At 38.6% G+C, this 21,591-nt stretch overlaps 1 protein-coding gene across 2 annotated transcripts in view; it reads left to right on the top strand.

Annotated features, from left to right (window-relative positions):
- Nucleotides 1-21,591, top strand: part of LOC122792307 (phosphatase and actin regulator 2-like) — a 1,188,181-nt gene that overhangs the window by 908,900 nt on the left and 257,690 nt on the right. For both annotated transcript variants that reach the window (XM_044060086.1, XM_044060087.1), the window contains exon 4: nt 2,922-3,080. In XM_044060086.1, the coding sequence (XP_043916021.1) occupies nt 2,922-3,080 (159 nt within the window). The remainder of the gene's footprint in view (nt 1-2,921; nt 3,081-21,591) is intronic.

The raw sequence follows: 21,591 nt of genomic DNA, 5'->3' as shown, positions 1-21,591 counted from the left end.
TAGAGGTGCCTCCTTTGTGGAGTGGGACCACTGTTGCTGTACACCAGTGTTCAGGTACATATCCTGTAGTAAGGCTAAGATTAAATAGCATTTTTATGTGCGGGTTAAGCTCCTCTTGGAGTTCACGTAGCACGCAACCCGGGATACCGTCAGGTCCCATTGATGCTGTGTTTTTAGCTTTGCTGAGGGCGGTTCTCACCTGGACATCTGAGATGACAGGGAGGTTACATTCAGCTGGGATAAGTATTTCTTCTTTTGGGGGTGAGGGAGGGGAGAAATTTGCACTGAACCTGTCTGCCAGAATGTTGGCAATATCTGTGGGTTCAGTGTATTTTTTGTCATTGTGAACTAACTCTGAGCATATCTGAGGGTTTCCGCCCAGGTTTCTAATATAGCAGAAGAAGGCCTTGTGGTTATCTTTAGTGTCCATAGCGATTTTTCTCTCAAAGTTGGCCTTGGATGTTTTTATGAGAGAACGTAGCTTTCTACTAGTGCTGATCAGAGATGCCTTCTCTTTATGGGATTTTGCTCTGTCGTGCAGTAGCTTCCTTCTTTTGTTATACAATTTGTTTATGGCTGGGGTCCACCAGACAGGACGCCTGCCCTTGGTGGAAAGGGTCTTGGTTTTATTTGGGATTGCATGATCCATGCATTCTTGGAGATGTCCGTAGAAAGCATTTGTGAAGGATTCAGCATTGTGGGATGTGGTTTCCACTGGCTCAGTGGACTTAAAGGATACCATCTCAGTCTTAAGAAGTGTAAAGTCGGCTTTTGAGAAGTTTTTCACTGTAGTCTTTTGTGTTGGGGGTGGAGGTGGGATATGTATATCCAGGGTGATTAGTTTGTGGTCAGATCTCACTAGTGAGGGGTATACTTCCGGTGTGGAGCACTTTGTCCCCATGTTTGTGATGATCAGGTCTAGTATATTATCTCCCCTTGTGGGAGAGGTGACTAGCTGTTCCACTGCATTTGAATTTATGAATTCCAGGAACCTTTGGGCTAGGGTGTTAGGGCTAGAATAATGCACCCAGTCTATGTTAGAGTAGTTGAAGTCTCCCAATATGATGGTGTTTGGTGAGACATTCATATCCTCCAATGTCTTCAGGAAGGCTGAATGGGGTTCCTGAGATTGGGAGGGTGGTCTGTAACATGCTACCAGTTGTATAGCAGTTTTGCCTACGGTTAGTTGCACCTGGATGGTCTCTGATGCTTCATGTGTTGTCACTAACCTGGAGGTGTGGGTGTCCTTGATGAATATGGACACTCCCCCTCCCTTTTTGGTTTGGCCCGAGTTTTGGGGCCGAAAAGCTTGATACGAGGTATAGCCTGGTAGCGCTGGGGTGCTCTCAGGAGCCTTGAACCAGGTTTCAGTTACTGCACAGACATCGATGTTCTCCATACTGGGGAGTGCTTCGAGAGCCTGCATCTTGAGATTTAGACTTCTGGCGTTGAGCAGCATTACCCTTAGTTTTTTTCCATTTTTGTTTTCTAAGGAGGTGGGTTTGTCTTTTGAGCCTTGTCTAAAAAAGGCACTATGGGGGTGGCAAGAGCCTTAGCCAATATCCGGAAGCCCAGTGGTGACAGGTGCAAGCCATCCCTTGCGAAGCAGTGTGGCTTGTCCAGCATGTCATCCCAAGCAGACAGACATTGGATCCCCCTAGAATGACACCAGTAATTGAGCCAATTATTAAAGCTGATCATCTTGTCTTTGTATTGTGGCATCATTCTTGGTGAGGGCAAGATGCTGCCCAGGGTCAGGGTCATACCAGCCTGGGCTACATAATCAGAGAGCTCCTCTATGTCTCTTTTCATGTAGTCCAGGGAGGTACGTCTCAGGTCATTCATGCCGGCATGGACAATGATGGAGTCATATTTGTATTTGCTTTGGAGTGATCTGAGTGCGTGTGTTATGTGGCGGATCCTAGCTCCCGATAGGCAGCTCACCGTTACCCTCTCCTTGTTCTGTCTGGTAAGCGGAACGTCAGTGTGTCTGACTATAGAGTCACCTATTACTAGTGTATCAGGCATGGTGTTTGGCCTTAAGGGCTGTGATTGTTTGACACACTGATTTATTGAAGTATGTGTTGCATGTGTTATGTTTTGAGTGTTTTTTTTTCTAATGTTTACTGACAGCATTTAAGCTGTTATATTACAAGTGCAGTTAGCATCTTCAAAGTACTTAGAGATAGCCATTGTCCCTCGCAGGTATGCTGCTTAAATGACCACTAACTGTAGGGGCGGAATCATTGCAGAAGCACTTATGAGAGAGAGGCCAGTCTTTACAATGAGATAAGCAGCTGTATTGATGTTGTTATTAAAGTTGTGCAACAGGTCAGTAAAAACATTTGGATATTACCTGCACAGAAAGGGAATGGCACTCTTATCTATGACCAATACTGAGGAAGAATTACACTGGCATGCTAGCTAGCAAAAATTGCATACTTCAAGGGGAAATAGTCTGGTTGGCATATGGCAAGATAAAGCTGCTTTATGTTTTTTTTTCCTGTTAAAATACTTTCTGTTTGTAGTCACAAAATCAGTTGCATATTTTTCTTAAAGGGATGGCCCACACAGTAGCAATTCATAAGTAGCTCTGTGCTTAATCGTACAAATTTGGAATCCCACCTAGTACTAACTAGAGGAACAGTTTTGCCACTTGTTTCTATTATGTCACATGTTTGTATGTTAGTGATCAGTACATCCTTTTTGTTTTAAATGTGCAGTTGACTTCCTTCTGAATATAAGCAGTGACTGGGAAGGTCTACGTGGAATCACAGTATCGTGTACCTGGCACTTCAGTAAAATTCCTTTGTCTTAAATTCTGTTTCTACACTGTGATTTCTGTCAAACAGTTGTAAACAACTTATAATAATTTCTATTTTAACTGAAAAAGAAGCTTAAGGTTCTTGTGTTGAATTTAGATGGAGATATAACAATTAACCAGGAAACATTAAATGGGCACACAGTTTCGATTAATGTGGAACCAGTAGCTGAAGTCAAAACCATAGAAAACATAGCAGAAAATGGGTCTACGTCTATACCACCAACGGTATTTGAAGAAAAGGCTGAAAGTAAACAAGGTAAATCACTAAAGATTTGTTCTTTATTGAAAATAAAATGTTTATGCTGAAGCTGTTAATGCATGCTTTCTTTTGTAACAAATTGTTATTATATTTGCAAGTGATTTTTTTTCTACATCTCAGTTTTTATTTTACTTTGGAACGCCAAGGGAAGAAAACACTGCACTGGCATTTTAGTGATAACATTTAAAAGTATCTGAGGACTAGGCAGAAAAATCAGCGATGTACATTTTTCCATGTATACATAGGAGTAATGTTACTCTCACATGCATGCTTATTGTATTTCAGTTTATAAATTAACATTTGTTTACATCTGCAGTACTACAGCATCATTCTCTGTATTATTCACTGTAATTGCTGTGATGTTAACTTTGAGGTGAGCAATGACTGAGGCAGATTTTACTAACAGTACGTTGTGTTAACAAAGTCACTGGAAAGTCATCTGCAGGGTTCATGGCAATCCCTACTACGTGCCACTTTTTATCCATGACACACATCACAGACTCCCGTCCTGAACTTCAGACCTGTGCCAGCAGCGCTGTGTACTGACAGTCCAGCAGATTTAATAAGCTCTAAATCAGTTCAGAATCGTCCGTTCTACCACTCTTACATAGTGGCTGCCACAAAGCTAAAGCCACACCCAGTGCTGTGGGGTACCACCGACAGCATTTCCAATGTCCAGCATAACTGCAGTGCATCCAATCTCCATCATCTAGTGTGGTGAAAATGGTTATCCACTTCGTGTTTGTGGCTAAAACCACATGCCTTGTGTTTAAATTTGCCATGGAAAGTCATCAAAGGAAAATGACAGTATTTTTCCAAAATTGCTTACATCATTGGCTACTGCTCTTTGTAGAAGCGCACATCATGGACTAGTAATTTTCCTCCATAAAATAAGGGCTTACCCCTAGTAACACCTGCCTGAGCTAATGTCACTAAAGGTTTTAGCCTTTTTTGAAGTAAAGCATGCAGGCCCATGCTCAAATCCTCAGTCAAGCAACATCATGTACTTTCCTAAATCAAGAATACTTCCCATTCAGGACTGTCTTGTCTTCCTGATCTGCATACTGATCTGAAACATTTTGTGCCTTGACTGCTTACCATCTCCTGCACACATGCTGAATTACTACAACTCTTGTGAATTTTGAACGACCTCTTCATAAGTATCAGCACTGGAGTGCTCTTCTTATGCATGGGAATTAGCCGCAGGCTAGTATCTGCCCTTCTAAACTAACTTTCACAGCTTTCTTACATCTCAGGATTGGAAATTAACTTCTCGTCTTGCTTGTGACATTAACATGAAAAAGGATCAAGCAGCCTGCATCATCACCAGCTCGTATTTGTCACAAGAAACAATTGGTCATTAGTAAATCTTACCATCAGTCACTTCTAGATGTCTTTCGGAGAATAATTATTTGTCTGTTTACTGTTTGTTCACCAGGTAAGTGGACTGGTCTGTTGACCGTTTTCAGTCATGACCTGACCTCAGAGAGCAGAAAATACATTGTTGTTTTTCAGTCAACGTTATTATATACAAAATAATTTCATAGCAAAGCTCAGCACATAAGGGTAAGATTAAATGCAAATAGGGTAAGATTAAAAGATCTACTCTGCGTGCATTGAGAAAAGAAAAAGTATATACAAAGTGCAAGCTAATATATTCATAAATTCGGTGCAATTGCATGTAAAATATATATGCTTTTAAGACATCATATTAAGAGGCTGAGAAAAGTCTCATAAATGTATTCAATTGTTCATGATATGGGATGGTAATTTACGTAACCATTGTCATAGTGGTTGCAGTCACAGGTAAATGTTCTTTAAGTACATCTTTGAAGCTTTTAACAATTTGTAGATTTTTGATGTCTGTAAGCATATGGTTCCATGTAGCAGTTCCCAGTCTAGAGAAGGCTTTTTTACTTATAGAAGTTTTAAATGGAATGAGTACTACAGAGAAATTGTTGGCTTGTGTACTTCACTTTTATTGGGTGGCAACTACTATGGTTTAGAACCTTTTGGAGTACTTAGAACAAAAGTGGCCCTGTGCTGCACTGAAAGAAATTGGAATTTTTTAGCAAATTGCAATAGAGTGAATCTTCAGATTTTATTCTCAGCAGTCTATATTCTGTGACTACCAATACCACCAAAGAAAAAATGGTAAATAATGCCACTAGCGACAACAGCCACAGTCACAGAGAAATGCAGATAAAAAATATTTATTGCACTTAGCGCTTCAGCTCCCAGGCCTTCACAGAGTAAAAAACATTACTAAAACACAAGTTTAAATACAAAAAGCCTAACAGTCCATCCCACTGCTAATGAATTAATCCAGGTCCTTTTTTACTTTTGGGGTGACTCCCCCATGTCCCATTTTGTTGTAGATTTAGTAGCTTTTTGCTTAAAAACAATTTTTTGTCTTTAATGGGGAGGTTTTTCACCAACTACACGGTACGGCTATAGGGGTGGCCTTTGCCCCTATATATGCCAATCTTACCATGGCCAAGTCTGAGTATGATTATATATATCCTCACACATTCTATAGGTCTCATGATTTGCTTTATCTAAGATTTATAGATGACTTGATATTTTTGTGTGATGGTTCTCAAAAGGATGCCTTAAAATTTGTTGAGAACTTGCAGGTTAATAATATGGGCCTTGAGTTTGATGGCATGCAGTTGGGAAGTGAGGTGAATTTCCTGGTTATTAAACTTAATAAGTTAGATACTGGGTTATACAGGAAATTTGAACTGAGGAATCAGTTTTTGTATGGCAGTAGTTGCCATCCCTCCCATCTTATGACAGTATTGCCTTATAATGAGTTTCTTAGGATCCATAAACTCTGTAGAAGTGATGATGTTTTCCATCTGGAAATTTACTAAGATGTCCTAATAATGTGAATTATTTAGAAAAATGCAAGAATAATACTAGTCATCAGAGGTGCCTTAAAATAGAAATGTTATTAATTTGAAGCAGGAGATTCCTGAAAATGTTTATTTTGTTACAACTTACAATATTATTAGTCATAAAGTTGTAGATATTATTAAACAATTTTGGCCTATAATGTTTAAGGATAGAGATCTAAGTTTGCTTTTGCCTAAACATGTTATAGCCTCTTATAAGAGGGCTAGGAATTTAAAGGATATGGTAGTGCATAACAATTTTGAGTTTCCCAATGTTAATTTAAATGGAGCAGTAACTCCTATTGTTGGCACGGTTCTTGTAAGAAATGTTCTATATGTATACATATTGTTTGTTCTTTCATCAAAATCGATGGATTTTTTTTGCTGTTAAGAAAAGTTGTGATTATAACATTGCAGGTGTTATTTATGCTTTAAAATGTGGATGTAACAAGTTTTATATTGGAGAAAGTAGCAGAAGTTTTAAAGTACGTTTCCAAGAGCATGTGAGGGATATCAGAAATGTGAAAATAGAGATCCCTTTGGGCAATCATTTTTTTACGTTTCACAATTCTAACCCTGAAGGAATTTCAGGTTGTATCTTGGAAAAAGTGGAAGTATTGATGGGTGAAAATGTAAGTCCAATACCTTGGAACCCATAGGGTTAAACAAAGAATGCAATTGGAAATATGTAATCTAATTAATTCATTCATTAGCAGTGGGATGGACTGTTAGCCTTTTTGTATTTAAATGTGTGTTTTAGTAATGTTTTTTACTCTGTGAAGGCCTGGAAGCCGAAGTGCTAAGTGCAATAAATATTTTTTATCTGCATTTCTCTGTGAATGTGGCTGTTGTTGCTAGTGGCGTTATATATATTCTGTGACTATTCTGGGCTGAATGCATAACTAGAAAAGAAGGGCCATATTCAAGTCTGTGTATTAAAATGTTTTTGTAATGGTCCTGTGAGCAGCAGGTGAAAGGAGATGACTGATCTTTTAACATAGTTTTAATTGAGCAAGGACTTTATTAGTTGGAAAATGTGTGTGTGTGTGGTAAAGAAAATGGTAGGGTTGAATATTAGGCCTAGGGACCTCTGTCCAAGTTCTGCTAAAAGAATAGGAGGAATAGTGGGTAATAACTTGGCTGAGGGAAAGACCATGACATTGGTTTTCTTGCTGTTGAGTAGTATATTTTAGTAGTGGACAAGGTGCATAACTGAGTGAAACTGTCCTGTAACTTGGTTTGCAGGTCAGAGTGGCTAGTACCGGATTGCAGAAGCAGAATATCATCCGCATGCATTGTTAATTTAAGATTTGGTTATTATAGGGGGAGATCATTAACAAAGAGAGAGAAGAGGACCTAGCACAGACCCTTGCAGTACACCTATATTAAGTTTACCAGCAGTAGAGGATGAGACATTGTCATGGACTTAAAAGGTTCTTCCTTTTAGACTGCTGTGAAACCAGCAAATAGTGTTATCTCCAAAGCTGAATCTTTTGAGTTTGTTGAGAAGACAGGTATGGTTAACTGTTTCAGAAGCCTTTGTCATGTCAGCAAAGAGACTTGCAGTAAAATGTACTGCAACCTGAATGAGTAACTTGTTATCAATGGCCGTTTCCAGAGCAGTAAAGATACTGAAGTCATTGTGAAATCCATGTTGTGCATCACATAACAGGCTGTATCTGTTCATGTGCATAAGTAGTTGCTTTACAAAAGTTTTTTAAATGTTTTGGTAATAGGGCACAGGGTAGAAATAGGTTTATAATCCTTCAACTCATTAGAAGTGACTTTAGGTGTGTGCTTGGATGCTGGTGGAACAGTGCCTTAAGTGAGAGAGAGGTTAAAGATGTAAGGAAGGGGGTTAACAGTTTTTTCAGCTGCAAGCCTTGGGAAGGTGGGATGAAGATTTCTGGATTTAGATCTGGAATTGTTGAGTTTGAGAAGTTTCAAATAAGTGAACTGTTGCTGCATAAGAGGCTAGAGGGTATAGGGCAGTGGAGGAAGGTTTTTGTTCTTCACTGGTGGAGGAGAAAATTGTTGGAAAGGCTGTAGTTGTCACTAGTGATTTATTTATTTATTTATTTACTTACTATGTATTTACTTGATATTTGGTAACCAAGAAAGTCTGACTGGGTACAGAATACCCATTTTCAGTTGAGGCCTGGGGAGAAAAGCTCCTCTCAAAGAATGACAAAGAAGAAGGCAAAAATACATGACATTAAACAGTGAGAAGGAAGAAAACAGTTACCTATAGATTATGAAAAATATAAAGATGGATACAGGAATTTTACAAACAGTAAAAAAGTACATAATTAGATACAAGACATTAAAAATGAAAAAAAACACGTACAAAAACTTATATAGATTATAAAATACCATATTTGTATGTGGGATTTTACAAGTGGTAGAAAAATACATAGTTAGGTACAGGGTATTACTAGTACAAGTAAAGAAATTATGCTGGACTTCAAAAAGTGAGCACAGTCATTAGCAATAGTGGCATGATTCAATGTTAGGGGTCCATGCATGATAGCTGATGTTTTGTATGTTGGCCAAGTGTGGAGCAAGAGACAGTTTTTGTATTGTTTTGAGTAGGAGCTTGTATTTTTTGCGTCTGACTAAGTTGCTGCAACATTTTGTTCAGAGGCAGAGACTCTTTCCCAGTACCATTGATGTTGAAATTACCTATTGTAACTGTGTTATTATATACGCCTTTGGGGAATATAAGTTGTACGGTTTTATGTAAACTAAAAAACAAGTAATCTCCCTGGTATCCCCAAAGTCTCAAATAACCCACTAAACAAGTATAGTGGGTCCAAAACCAAGACAATGTAGGAAACATCTTTGTGTGGAAGATTTTCAATCCCTATATGTATATAGTTAATCACTATATATTAATCAGATCAGATAATGGTAGTAGAAGTAGCGAACTTAAACTCGTCCAGAGTCAAAAAATAATTAAAAAAATATAATTTAAAAAAATATACAGAATTACTAAGTATTCATAAGTAATCCAAGCTGCGTAGACAGTCTGTTTCCAGTTGAAAATCATTTTTTTAAGATTTGGCTTATTTTGATATCTTGAGTTGTATTTATTATATTTAATTCAGTGTTGCTAATTTTAACAGGGATTTCCTTCTGAAGTATTTGACTTCCCTAGGAAAAAGAAATTTTGCTTATGCATTATTAATTATATTGCCTATTTTGCTTGGAGGTGATACTTTAATTTTCTTCCCCCAGAGCTCTGTGCTAGGTCCACTCCTCTTTGATGTTTACTTCTTGGATGTCAAAGCCAATCTGAAAGGCCTCTGTCTAACGAAGTTCACAGATGATTGCAAATTGGGAGCAGTAATTGAATCCCCCAAGACAAGAACACCCTTTGTGAAGGACTAACACAGACAAATGGTTAAAACTCAGTATCTAGAAATGCATTATAGTACCTTTTGTGAAGTTTGCCACTCTGGGTAACTATGTCATCACCCTTCAATGTTGAATCACTAGTCAGGGATCTGGGAACTCATGTAGATAGTAACCTAGACTTCAACCAACTTATGTCCAGGGTAATAAGTAATCCTCCTTTGTTGCTTAACTTATAAGTAAGGACATGGCATCTTGGTCCAGCGATGTCATCATACTAATGTACTCTGCCCTCATAAGGCCCATCATTGAGTGTCATGCCCCTTTGGTATGTGCCTGTCTAGACACATGCAACAACTGGAACATCCAGAAAGATTCCTTACAAAAAGAACACAGCGAGTAAATCCAATGTCCTACATTGATTGCCTCAGTGTCCTGCCTATTTACTTGGTATCATACAGACTTCTGAGAGGTGATCTTTGCCTGGCATACAGGACATCCCTGGACACTGTTTTGATGAACCTTTTGCACATTCGCAAAACAAACAGCATCAGAACTACTAGATTCATAGACCTAAGTTTTGCTTGCAGCATAAATAGAACATGTTGGAGAGACAGATAAATTTCTCAGAGAATTCCCATTCTCTGGAACAGGCTCCCTATCCATGTGAAGCAGAATTTCTCCCTATACCTATTTAAGTGCAACTTGGACCAGAAGACAGGTAATCCAGAATTAACCTTTGGCCTGACTCTTATGTCTGTGATGGACAGAGGCAGTCAGTAAATCACCCCGTGTAAGTCAAATATAAATCAAATTTGTGGGTCATATTTGGGTTGTCAGGCTAGACTTTCAAGGGCTCTGCTGGTTGTTAGCCTAACATACACCTATGAACCTACAGTGGTACCTCAGGAATTCATAGGAGAATCTTCAACAGTTCCCCATAGTGAAAATATGGAAGAAGGTTGAAAGTTGAAGTTCTGGGATCCTACCTGCCTACTATGGTAACTTTCTCAGGTTAAGAAGGACATGCTGATGAGCCATCAAAGTGGCTAAATCTACCTAGCTTAGGGGTAAGCACTTCTTGATAATGTAGACAGCCAGGGCTTTTTGGGATTGTTCATGTTTGGGGGTTACAGCTGTTCCAAGTAATTACCAATACTCTGCAGACTTGGAGCAGGGCGGACTGTTAAGGACCCACATTTATGATGTTGTTAGGCTGAGGAATACCAGTGAAAGTAAGGCTTTTAACCAAAACTGCACATCTGCACATCTGTATCAACCCAGATAATAATACTAGCTAGAACTGTGCAGCTGCACCTCTGTCTCAACCTGCATTTTATTTCAAGTCTTTCTAAGCTGAAATAGTTGGTCATCTCCTTAAAAGAATCCAGGTCAGGAGTAGACAGCTGTCCTTGAACCAACATCCTCTCCTTTCAGAAAATGGTGGCTGCTGTCATTTCCAAGCCCTTAACATCATATATTGTTAACTGCTCACTCGCTATTGGAATTTTTCCCTACACTTACACATGTAGTGATTTCCCGTACCCAAACTGGCCTATTACTATGATGTTTCTAATTCCCAGTCTTTCCCAGCACTGGGCTATTTGGAAAGGTAATGAAGATGTGCATCTCCTTCATCACACTGCCAGATGTGTTCTATTAGATTAGGTGCAGTGTGTACAGAATGGGTGTAGCACCCTGATTGATATATACAATGTAACTGGCAACATTTATGCCAGTGTGAACAAGAAGCTGCTTCCTAGAGCCCTCTTTATTGTAAAAAGAGTTCTCAAAACATAGATCATACATTAATTCTTGTGATTGGAGAATCTTTTTTTTTTTTTTTTTTTTTTTTGTGTGTGAAGGACTGTTAATCTAATTTTGGAACTTTCTTAGTGACAGAACTTTTCAAGTTGTACTTGGTTCACCTAGCTTGAGTTTGGATTTGCTGTGAGATGAGCTGGTGTTCCCCAGATATCTCTGTTCTGCAGCTTTTTCGTTTTATTGATATGATAGGAGTTAAGATTTATGGACACCTGAGGCTGTAATGCCCCATCAGTGTTTGAAAAGCTGGGGCAGACTCCCTCTAGTGGTGAGACTGTTAAATTATTATTATTTTACAGTGCTCTCTTGTAGAGAATACTAAAAAAGTATCAAATTTTGACTTCATGTGTGCAGCACTGATTCCCATTGCCCCTCCCCAGGTGCTATGCTCCATTTGTCTCTGGGTCATTGGGTCATTGTGCAGTCTCAGGAGATTTCCTATTGTTCATCCTAATGAAATAATACAAAACTGGTGATTGATTGATATCCTACGTGCAGCTTTGCAGGTTCAGCCTTTGAAAATGAGCATTAAGCCTAAAAGAGACATCTGGAATCTGGATAGAAAGTTAGCTGTTTGTTATGCTTGTGTAGTAGTGGAGTACTTTTTTAAGTTAAGATAAATTAAATGTACTTTTCTGTCTTATTATGCTAAGACAGTGGTGAGAAAGAAGGCTTGTTGTCACCTTGCTGGCTGTGTTGGAGCTGTTATTACAGATGTTAGAACATTGTATGAGGTAAAAAATATACACAGATTCTTAACTTGCAGTCTGCTCTATACTGATGCCCTAATAAAGTACAAATAGTGCAAAAAAAAAAAAAAAAAAGGTCTGTTATTGTTTGGATGGCAATGATTGCTTTGAGTGCAGAGGCTTCCTGTGACTGTGCACTTTTGGCTGCAGTCACTTCATTTTCCTGCTTCTTTATTTTGTTTGTTCCCATAAAACTATGATTCTTACATGTTAGAAAGTTACACATGCTTTGCCAACTGAAGGCTTAGTATTTTACTCCATCCTTCACACACATTTGTTATCGTTGGTTTCTTAAAATTGTATCTAGTCAGTTTATTAACTCTGTTTTGCAGGCAATTTCTTGGAATTGTTGCATGTTAAAATTCTGCTGCATCTCCTCCATGTTTTTATAATTGCCTTGTCCTGATTCTGTTATAATAGTTTTTGCGGTTCTGTGAGGATTGTATGATGGTATACTAACAAAGTGCTTACCTCACTACATGTTGCAGAGGTTTAACTGTATTACTGAGACCATTTTATTGTTCTACTGTCTCACATTTAAAGTGTCCTTCTATAGTTTAAACATGCATAGCAGCATGTGGTGACTACATTGCCATGATGTTTTCTCCCTTATCATTACTAATATGTACGTGTCATTTTTGGTAAAAGCTTTGTAAACTTTTAAATAAGTAAATGGCTACATAAACTGATGAATCCAATGTTGACAAATCCATAGGACTAAGAATGCATCCACAGAGTTTAGTGGATGTGCCTCAATGCACACATTGTGGTGCATTTATTTATTTCTGTGCATACCCAAGCTAGCACTACAGTAACATTACTAAGGGATAGGTTCAGCTGACATAGCATACAGGAGAATACAGTTTTGCAAGGATTTTTGTGAAGCTGTGTTTTGTGTAGTATGAGTGTGCTGTATGGGAAAAATCTTTGCAGTACTGTAGGTACCATGTGCCATGGTATCGACACTTGCTTTATGTACGGTGTAAAAGTAACTGCACTTGGTCTATGCAGTATACAAATAACTTAGTTGTGATGTAATACTTGAGATATGTTTGTTAAGTTGGGGAAGCTGTAGAATAAACACTACATGATTGCATGTAAAATACAAAGCTTTGTTTTCTCCTTATGAGTTCAGGTTGACTTTCTTTGACTTTTGGGATATTGTTTCACTTTAAACCATTTTTAAATATAGTATAGATGTTACAGTGAATGTACGGTTGCAGAAAAATGTGAACTAGAATTAATTTGCCTTTTCAGTGTAATCTTTTTTGCACACCAAGTTTTTACTTTGGCAGCTGTAGTGCCAGATAATTTGAGTATCTGCATGGCCAACCCAGAACCTTAAAGTGTCCTTTAACAATGTAGTAGAGATCAGCTTCTGCTGTAGTCAGGCCATGTTACTAGCACAACATCTTGGAGAACTTGATTGTTTTCAGGATGAGACTTACTGCATAGCTTTAATGTTAAAACCATGAAACTTCATTTGATTGTTCTAATACTAGCTGTTAAAGTAGTAATAACCACAGTAAGAATGAAATGATGCTTTTTGCATCTGTGTCCGAGATTTATATTTCCCGAGAAGAGTTGATGTGTAGCAAAATAAATCTCTTCCTTTGCCTTTACACAATTTTTTAAAAGAATTTCAAAAGTTATATCACAGTACAGTTCAGAGAAAGTTACAGTGAGCATCATAAAAACAAGTGCTATCACCGAGGTTAACTTGCTTGGAGTATTTCCATGCATGAGAAACACAAATACATTTATTTCTTAGGTGTTTTTTTTTTTTTTTTTATTTATTTATTTATTTTGTGGGAGAAAGCAGTTAAAGATTTGAGAAAGTTTTTTGAAATAATCAGGTATCCCATCACTCTGGACAAATATGAACATTAACCTGCTATTATCTGTATTACAGCTTCTGGACACTTTACTGACATGTCCTGTACTTCGACTGCCAGATGTCACAGTGTGATATACTCCACCTATGCATATACTCAGAAGTGTGCTGTTTCTCATTTACTACAAGGACAACACTGTACTGTTTTATTTATTTATTTATTCATATATTAAAAAAGATGGAAAAGATGCAGCAAAAAGAGCAGAGGAGAACAAGAAGAAAAAGAAAAGGGGAGATTTAGTAGAAAGAAGCGGGGAGTGGTCTTTGCTTGTATAGCATAACAGCTGGGTATATCTGTGGTTTTGAATTGCTTTGCATTCTGAATGATCACTAGTAGATGTTCTTGTATATTGCTCCATTATGTTTTATTGCACAAGTGTTAAATGCATGAGTTGTCAGTAACTAGCAGCAGATAAGTTGTAGCCTACACTTCAGCTATTTGATTTTTATAAGCAGGAGGCAGTTCTGAGCAAGTCATGTAACATTATAAAAGCTACAGAGTTGCAATTGAAACAGTTTTAAGGGTGTTTGTTCCCTATTTAAAGAATGATAAATATTGGTCACTGTTGCAGTGTATGTAAAAGAGGGCTCAGAAAATGTGTCAGTGGGAACTAGTCACTTTAAAGTCAGAGGGGCTGCAAAAAGCAGCTGAAAATAAAGAACTGTACCTCCCTGAGTATTCAAAATGATCAGTTCCATAATGAAAATTCAGTACTGTACTTACATCTGCAACTGCAAGTGCCTATTTTCTGTGTAAATAGTTCTGCGTTCTGTTGAATGTTTTATTGTATTGCCTGGCATATTTGAAAAGTGTCCTTGAATCAGTTCGCATATTCAGTTAAATGTTAAATAAATAAATAAATGTGTGTAGCTAACTGTAATAGGGTGCAAACAGATAAACATATGCATGCATATAAACACACAAATGTACATGTGCACACAGATGCACACATACGCAGGTGCAGGTGCACACTAATGTGCTTGTGTGCATAAACTCATGAAAGTGTGCATGCATGCACATGCTTATTTATTTTATTTTACATTTGTTGATCGGGCTAGTCTAACTGGATATATTTCCATTTTCAGTAGAGGCCTGGGGAGAAAAGCTCCAACATAGCACAAAATGAAATATACAATTGTATAACAAATAAAGTAATAGGTATTTGGAATAAAGAGAAAGGTTATAAAAAGTACAATACTAAGAAGGTGAGTATAAAGTCATATAACAGTCATAAACATATGCATGCATATAAACACACAAATGTACATGTGCACACAGATGCACACATATGCAGGTGCAGGTGCACACCACATGTGTTCATATAGACACAAAAACACAGATGCATGCATATGCACATCCATACCCACAAACTACTTAGCACATTTTTGTATAATATTTACTTCCTGGATTCACTATAACTAACCTTCTGCCCTGAGAGCATGTTTTAGCCACCCTACAGGCTGGAATTCAGTGAAAAAGAACACAGTCCATCCACTCCTTAATGACAAAACTCTGTATTATTTCATTAAAAAATTGTTTGATTTAAAAAAAAAAAAAAAAAAAAAAACACCCACACACTTACTCTCACATGGTTTTCTTTTAAACCGTGCTTGCTGTGTGTTGATTCATTGACTGCTCAGTACTTTATCTTGCAGTCCAGCCAGCCAGTATTCTTTTGCTTTTTTAAACACTGAACAAATCTCCTTACGTGCTCAGTTTGTGACTGCATCAGTTCTGACTTCCCAAATGGGGAAGACAGCTGCTGTGTGGGAATTAAATAAAACTAATAATTTTTAAAATAAACTTTTTTTTTAATTAGAGGGCCTGAAGCTTGCCTGTCTACCACATGATTTACCCTCATAACTTATTTTTTCTGCATTCTCTTTGCCCCCCCCCCCCAGCTATTAAGCCTTCCCTGGTGGGACTTTAGCCTATTTGTTCCCATTTTGGTAGTGGTCATTTCCAAAACCATGAGAGTGAGAGCTGCTTGGAGGAGCAGTCATTTAGGCACCCATGAGGATTGCTTCAGCCCTCACTAGACTTCCAGTTTTTAGGGCGTTTTCTGTGTAGTCTAACCCCTTCTCTCTTGACAGAGGAATGTCCAGCACATGTCACCAAATGGGCCACTGCTCCTTCCCTTATGCAGGTGCATGCTCCTTTGCACGTCCTCAGTGAATGCCACATTCATATGGTGCCGTGGTACACCCCATAACTATATTCAGGCCACTTGACCCACCCTTCTGTGAAGGTTTGCAGTTGCATACTTATCCTTCCTGCCAGCCCTGTCAAGTCTGTGAGCCAGTAGTCATTCTTTGATCACCTGGGCTGTACTCAGGGCTTTATTGTTCTGTGCCACCAGAGCAGTCTTAGAGCACACAGACTAACTGTATGATTATGAACAAACTTTGTTAACCAGACAGCACTCCTAGGCTGAGTCTGAAAAGGGTCCATGGAGATCAGTCCTCTACTCTAGGTAACAAATACAGAAAATGGATAAGGAACATTTGTGTTGGAGTGTCAAGGTATGAAGTGCTCAAGGCAGGCATTCACAAATCAGGTAGACTCATTTCAAGAAAAAATAATGCCCAACAAGGTGGGTGATTCATCATTATCATCATAGTCATCATCCCACTTTTCCCCGTTTTCTACATGGGGTCAGGATTTTGTGTCAATTTTTGCCATCTCCCATAATTCAGTGCCACTCTCCTACCTTATTTGACAGTCATGCCTGACTTTTGCAGGTCTTCTGTCACACAAAGCATCCACCTGTTTGTTGCATGCCCTCCTTTCCTCTTGGCTTCTTCCAGTTCCAAATTATCTTCACTGGATTGTATTATGCTTTTCTGCTAATATGTCTAAATCAACATAATCTGTTCTCTTTGACCTTCTCTGTAAGAGGAGCTACATTGGCTTCTGCTCTGATGTCCTACTCTTTTGTCTGTCCCACAGTGTGCATCCTACTACCCATCTAAGGCACTTCATCTCTATCACCTTTAGCTTCCTCAACTGCTTTGCCTTTACTGTCCAGGTTTCTGCACCATACAGTAACACTGGTCACACCACTGTTTATACACCTTACTTTTCAGCTTCTTGTCATTTTTTTGTCGTGCACGCCCCACTAATACTCTGTGCCATTTGGCTGCAGACAATACTCTCTGCCATTTGGCTGCAGCCCCTCTGATTCTAACTTTGACCTCCTCAAGCACCCTTCCCAGATACTTGAAGCTGTTAACCTGTGTGAAGGTCCACCACTGCTAACCAATATGTGACATGAATATCCCACCTGTGGGCCAGTAATAAAGGAGCCTCACTATTCAATACTGGCACTTCTGGGGGGACTTTCACTGGGAGGATAACAGGTACACACACAGTATTTCCAGATACAGCTCTCTGCATCAAGTGTAATTTCCTTTAGGATTACACAGAGACCACAGTCAGTCCAGGACTGGTTTAGTTGTCTTTCTTCAGATCCCCATTAAGATTCCCCATTGGCACAGCTATAGAGTTGTGCTCTCAGCTGTGTGATCAAGCCAAGACCTACAGCATCCTCTCTGTTCAACCAGTGCTTCGTGACCCTGCCCAAGTAGCTGGCATGCACACTCTTTGAGGTTTGATTTATATACACACACCTGGGAAGGGCTGGCCCAGGTTTACTAGCTATGCCCCCTTCTGCCCAGACTATAAGGTAGTTTCCACTGCCACCAGTCACTCCTCGACAGCTACTTTAAGGACCTTAACAAAGGGTGACCAATTTTACTATGTAATATTAACATTAATGCAAATGGTAGTTTGACCAAGAGCAGGGCTATTAAGAGTGGCCCACACAGTGTCACCAAGTAAATATGCAAGTACTCTCAAAACTTAAATATCGCTACAAATATCAGCCATAATGAATGGTTTAAATGTATTTGATAATACATAATAAAAGAACAAGAAAATACTAAGTATATATTCACAGTGACATTAGAGTTCAAAACACAGGAAATATTTAAGATGACACTGCAGGACAAAGTCAGATAAATAAAGAAAAATAGTATCTAAATTAAGCGTCACCATATTCCTGACTTATCTAAGAGGATTACTATACCTTAAAAACTTACTAATAGAGCAAGGCAGATAATGTGTGGTCAATGTTTTTTTCTTGTTGTCAGGTCCAAGACAGAATACAGAATGCTCAGTCTCACTAATAAACTTCTTAAAATAATATCTAAAATATTACTTTTGGGATAGCTTGCAGAATGATATCATTTCTGGTCATCTGACTTGTAGTTCCCAGGTAAAACCCACATTGCTGAAGATGGCAGGACTTAGCACCTGCCTGTAAAAATACACATGCAAGGGCTTTTGCTCGGATCTTTGGCAGGTGCTGGAAGTCATAAAACAATTGCACTCCTTCATGCTTTTAGAGTAGTAATTAGTTCACCCCAAAGACAATACAGAAAGCCTCCTAGTACAGATTTTCTGTCTCTGGCTGCATTGAAACCTGTGAAATAGCCTCTTTATGGCCTAGCCTATACAGTAATTTAATTTCAGATATTTTTCTAAAGTTTGCTGGACTGAGGTTAACCCTCCAGTTTCTTCTGTTAAAACAGATAAGATTTAAATGGTTAGTAGTGCATGTACATTTCTCTTCTCTGCAGTAGGCACACTGTGGTTACATTTCAAACACAGCACTTTAAAAGTACCCTTTCAACACATACGTCTGTACAAAGCAGTTTGATATACACATGACATACAGTTCTAATACATTTGTAACACAAGTATCTTATATGCCATACAATTCTAATACATTTGTAACACCAGCATCTTGTATATATTAGTTTGATTTTCACAAATGACATATAATTATTTACAACATTCCAGCTAGCTGTGCTGGCAGTATCTCCTTTCGTCTCAACCTGTATCACTATTTTCCCTTCTATTTCAGTTTTCATCTTATGATTTCCCCGTTTGCTGTCATTAAAACTGCCTTATCTGTACTCAGTTTCAGCCCACGTGCCTTCAGTTTTGTATTCTATACCCTCATCCTGAAGTTCTTGCTCAGAGTCTGCCTTTAATGCCACATTGTCTCCATACATCAATTTTGTTGGAACTGTCCCCTCTCTGACCTGTTTACTAATGTAGTTCCTCACCAGCAGGAGCAGCAGTGGGCTCAGAGCTGAACCCTGATGCACAACATTTCCACTGGAATCCTGTCTGTGAGACTGAAGAATCATCTTACTTGAGTATATTGCTTGCAGTAATTCTCTCAGTACTTCTGGGACTTCTCCCTAACAAGTTGTTTCTGACTAGAGGAACCAGGCAGGGGTGTCTTTTCCCCTTTGTTATTTTATTTATATTTAGAGCCATTATCAAAGAAAATAAAGGACTTAGAAATTCAAGGATATAATTGGTATAGTAATCAAGAAAAGTTGGCTTTTATTTGCAGGCAGTATTATTTTGTACCTGATTAAAAAAAGAAAAAGACTTTTCAGTGTTGTGGAACATTTTTAGACCATTTCAGTTCTTTTCAGGATATACAATTAATGATGATAAAACAAATTCTATAGTTGTAAACTATGCACCTATACATGAATTGGTTCAGCAATGCCCATATTTATAGGGACATGATAAAATGAAGTATTTAGGAGTATGGATTAAAAAGTATTCTGTTATAGCAGCTAAGAATATGTTGGAAGAGACTTACCAAAAAAAATCCAAAAATTGAAAAATTGGGAGCTTTGGTTTATGGATATAGATAGCAAGATACAAGCAGTGTAAATGTTTTTAGTCCCCTTAGTTTTATGTACACGTCAGGTATATTTTTTATCAACCAGAGGAGAAGTTGTGGACAATAATAAATAAAGAGTTGAAGGAATTTGTCAGGGAGGGAAAGAGGACAAGGGTCAAGTGGGATAAGGTTATCCTTCCACTAGAACAAGTAGTTTAGGATTACCTGATTTGAAGGGATATTTTAGAGCTAGACAGTTAAGGCTCATATATAATGTATATATACAAGCAGAAAGCTATAATTCATAATGGAAAGGATTGATGGTGAAGCAGGGGAGAAGTTCAAGAAATAAGTGGAGAGTGGGATTTGGGATGATGAACCTTAGGGAGAATAACAAACAGCAACACAGAATATTATATTCATAAATTGGAAGAAGCTAAGTAGTAAGCCAAAATGAGAATGGCAAAAGGAGATTTTGACAATAGGGATGACTGCAATTCGGGGTACAAAGAATAGTGGATGGAATTTAAGAAGCCAAGGTATTTGGAGCAAATAACTTGAGAAGGAAAGGTAATAGAATGGGGGAAGGCCAAAAGGACATTTGGACTGCAGACTAGCGACTGCTTCACCTATCAGGGATTGATAATAAAGTATAGGCAAAGAGATATGTAGGAATCCTAAGTAAAAGGCCTGCTCTGGTAGAGTTTTAGTTGAATCTAGAACAGAAGTTGCTGCTGCTAAAAAAGGGATAATTAGTAGAGTATATAAAATATTGCATGATAACTATAGAAATCAATCAATGGAGGTTAGAAGAGATTGACAAGAGAGATTGGATAAGTAATCCATAAAAAACAATGGTAATACATATGAATGGCTCCCAAATATGCAACAAATCTAGAAGATTCAGGATTTGTTCTTGGAATTGTTTGTATAGGTACCTTTATACCCCAAGCAAACTCCAAAGAATACAATATATGAGCTAGCCCACAGTCAGGGCAGATGACAGAGAGCTTGCATAATACATTAGTTGGAGCTGCATTAGTATCAAGAAGCCCCATAAGTGGCTGGGCTGTGGAGTTTTACACCAACTGTAGGCAGTCAAGTTCAAAGTTAGGTAGCCCTGAGTACAAGGAATTACAGTAGTCCAAGTGTGAAGAGCCCAAGGCATACACAGCTAGTGGGAGATCTTCAGGTAGAATAAGGTGCTGAGGCTAGTAGTCTTCAGATGAAAAAAAGACTTCTGTACAACTAGCAGCATACTAGTATGACAGTACCCAATTCACGCGCCCCCCCCCCTCCAAGCTCTTCAAGTGAGGAGAAAAAAAATCCATTCCCAGAGCCAGATCATGGTCATACAGGGTAATGGATCAGGGTCCTCCCCTCAACCCTCCCCATTCTAGATTTCTGCTAGTTGGCAATCTCTCTCCAGTTACCATGAACACTGTTCAAACCTGTTGGTGTGCATTCTATTATTTTCTTTACTTCTACAGTGATTACAGATACTTTCATTTAATTTAAAACTTTTATTTTAAATTTTGTAGCAACGAGTGGCCACGGTGGTGCAGTGGTTAATGTTGCCACCTCACAGCAAGAGGTTCTCTGGTTCGATCCTCGGCTGGGGTGCCTTCTGTGTGGAGTCTGCATGTCCTCCCTTTGGTCGCGTGGGTTTCCTCCCACATCCCAAAGACATGCTGTAGGTGGATTGGACACTCTAAATTGGCCCTAAGCATAAGTGCATGTGCCTTCTGTGGAAGGTTGGACGCCGGGCTGGCAATTCGACACCGTAAAACTCCACTGCCAATCATGAGCGAACAGGTGATCCACTGTGGCGACCCCCAACCGGGAAAAGCTGAAAGAAGAAGAAGATTTTAAATTTTGTAGCACAAACACTGATAGCCATTTGCTAAACAAAATAATAAACAGCAATTAATTTCTCTGCCCTTGAAACTCACATTCATATTGAAAGCTACATTCATAGAAAATGCATCTGCCCAGTGGGGGATTGTGTACCTTTGGGCTGTATTCCAACCATGACCCTCGTACCCATGTTTAGGACCATAGATTAAATGCATGTATTTC

The sequence above is a fragment of the Protopterus annectens genome, chromosome 1.part2, assembly GCF_019279795.1.
Source record: "Protopterus annectens isolate FY-2018-M chromosome 1.part2, PAN1.0, whole genome shotgun sequence".
In the NCBI taxonomy this organism is placed as follows: domain Eukaryota; kingdom Metazoa; phylum Chordata; order Ceratodontiformes; family Protopteridae; genus Protopterus; species Protopterus annectens.
The sequence above is the reverse complement of the archived record's forward strand: the minus strand, read 5'-3'. Positions and strand labels throughout refer to the sequence as shown.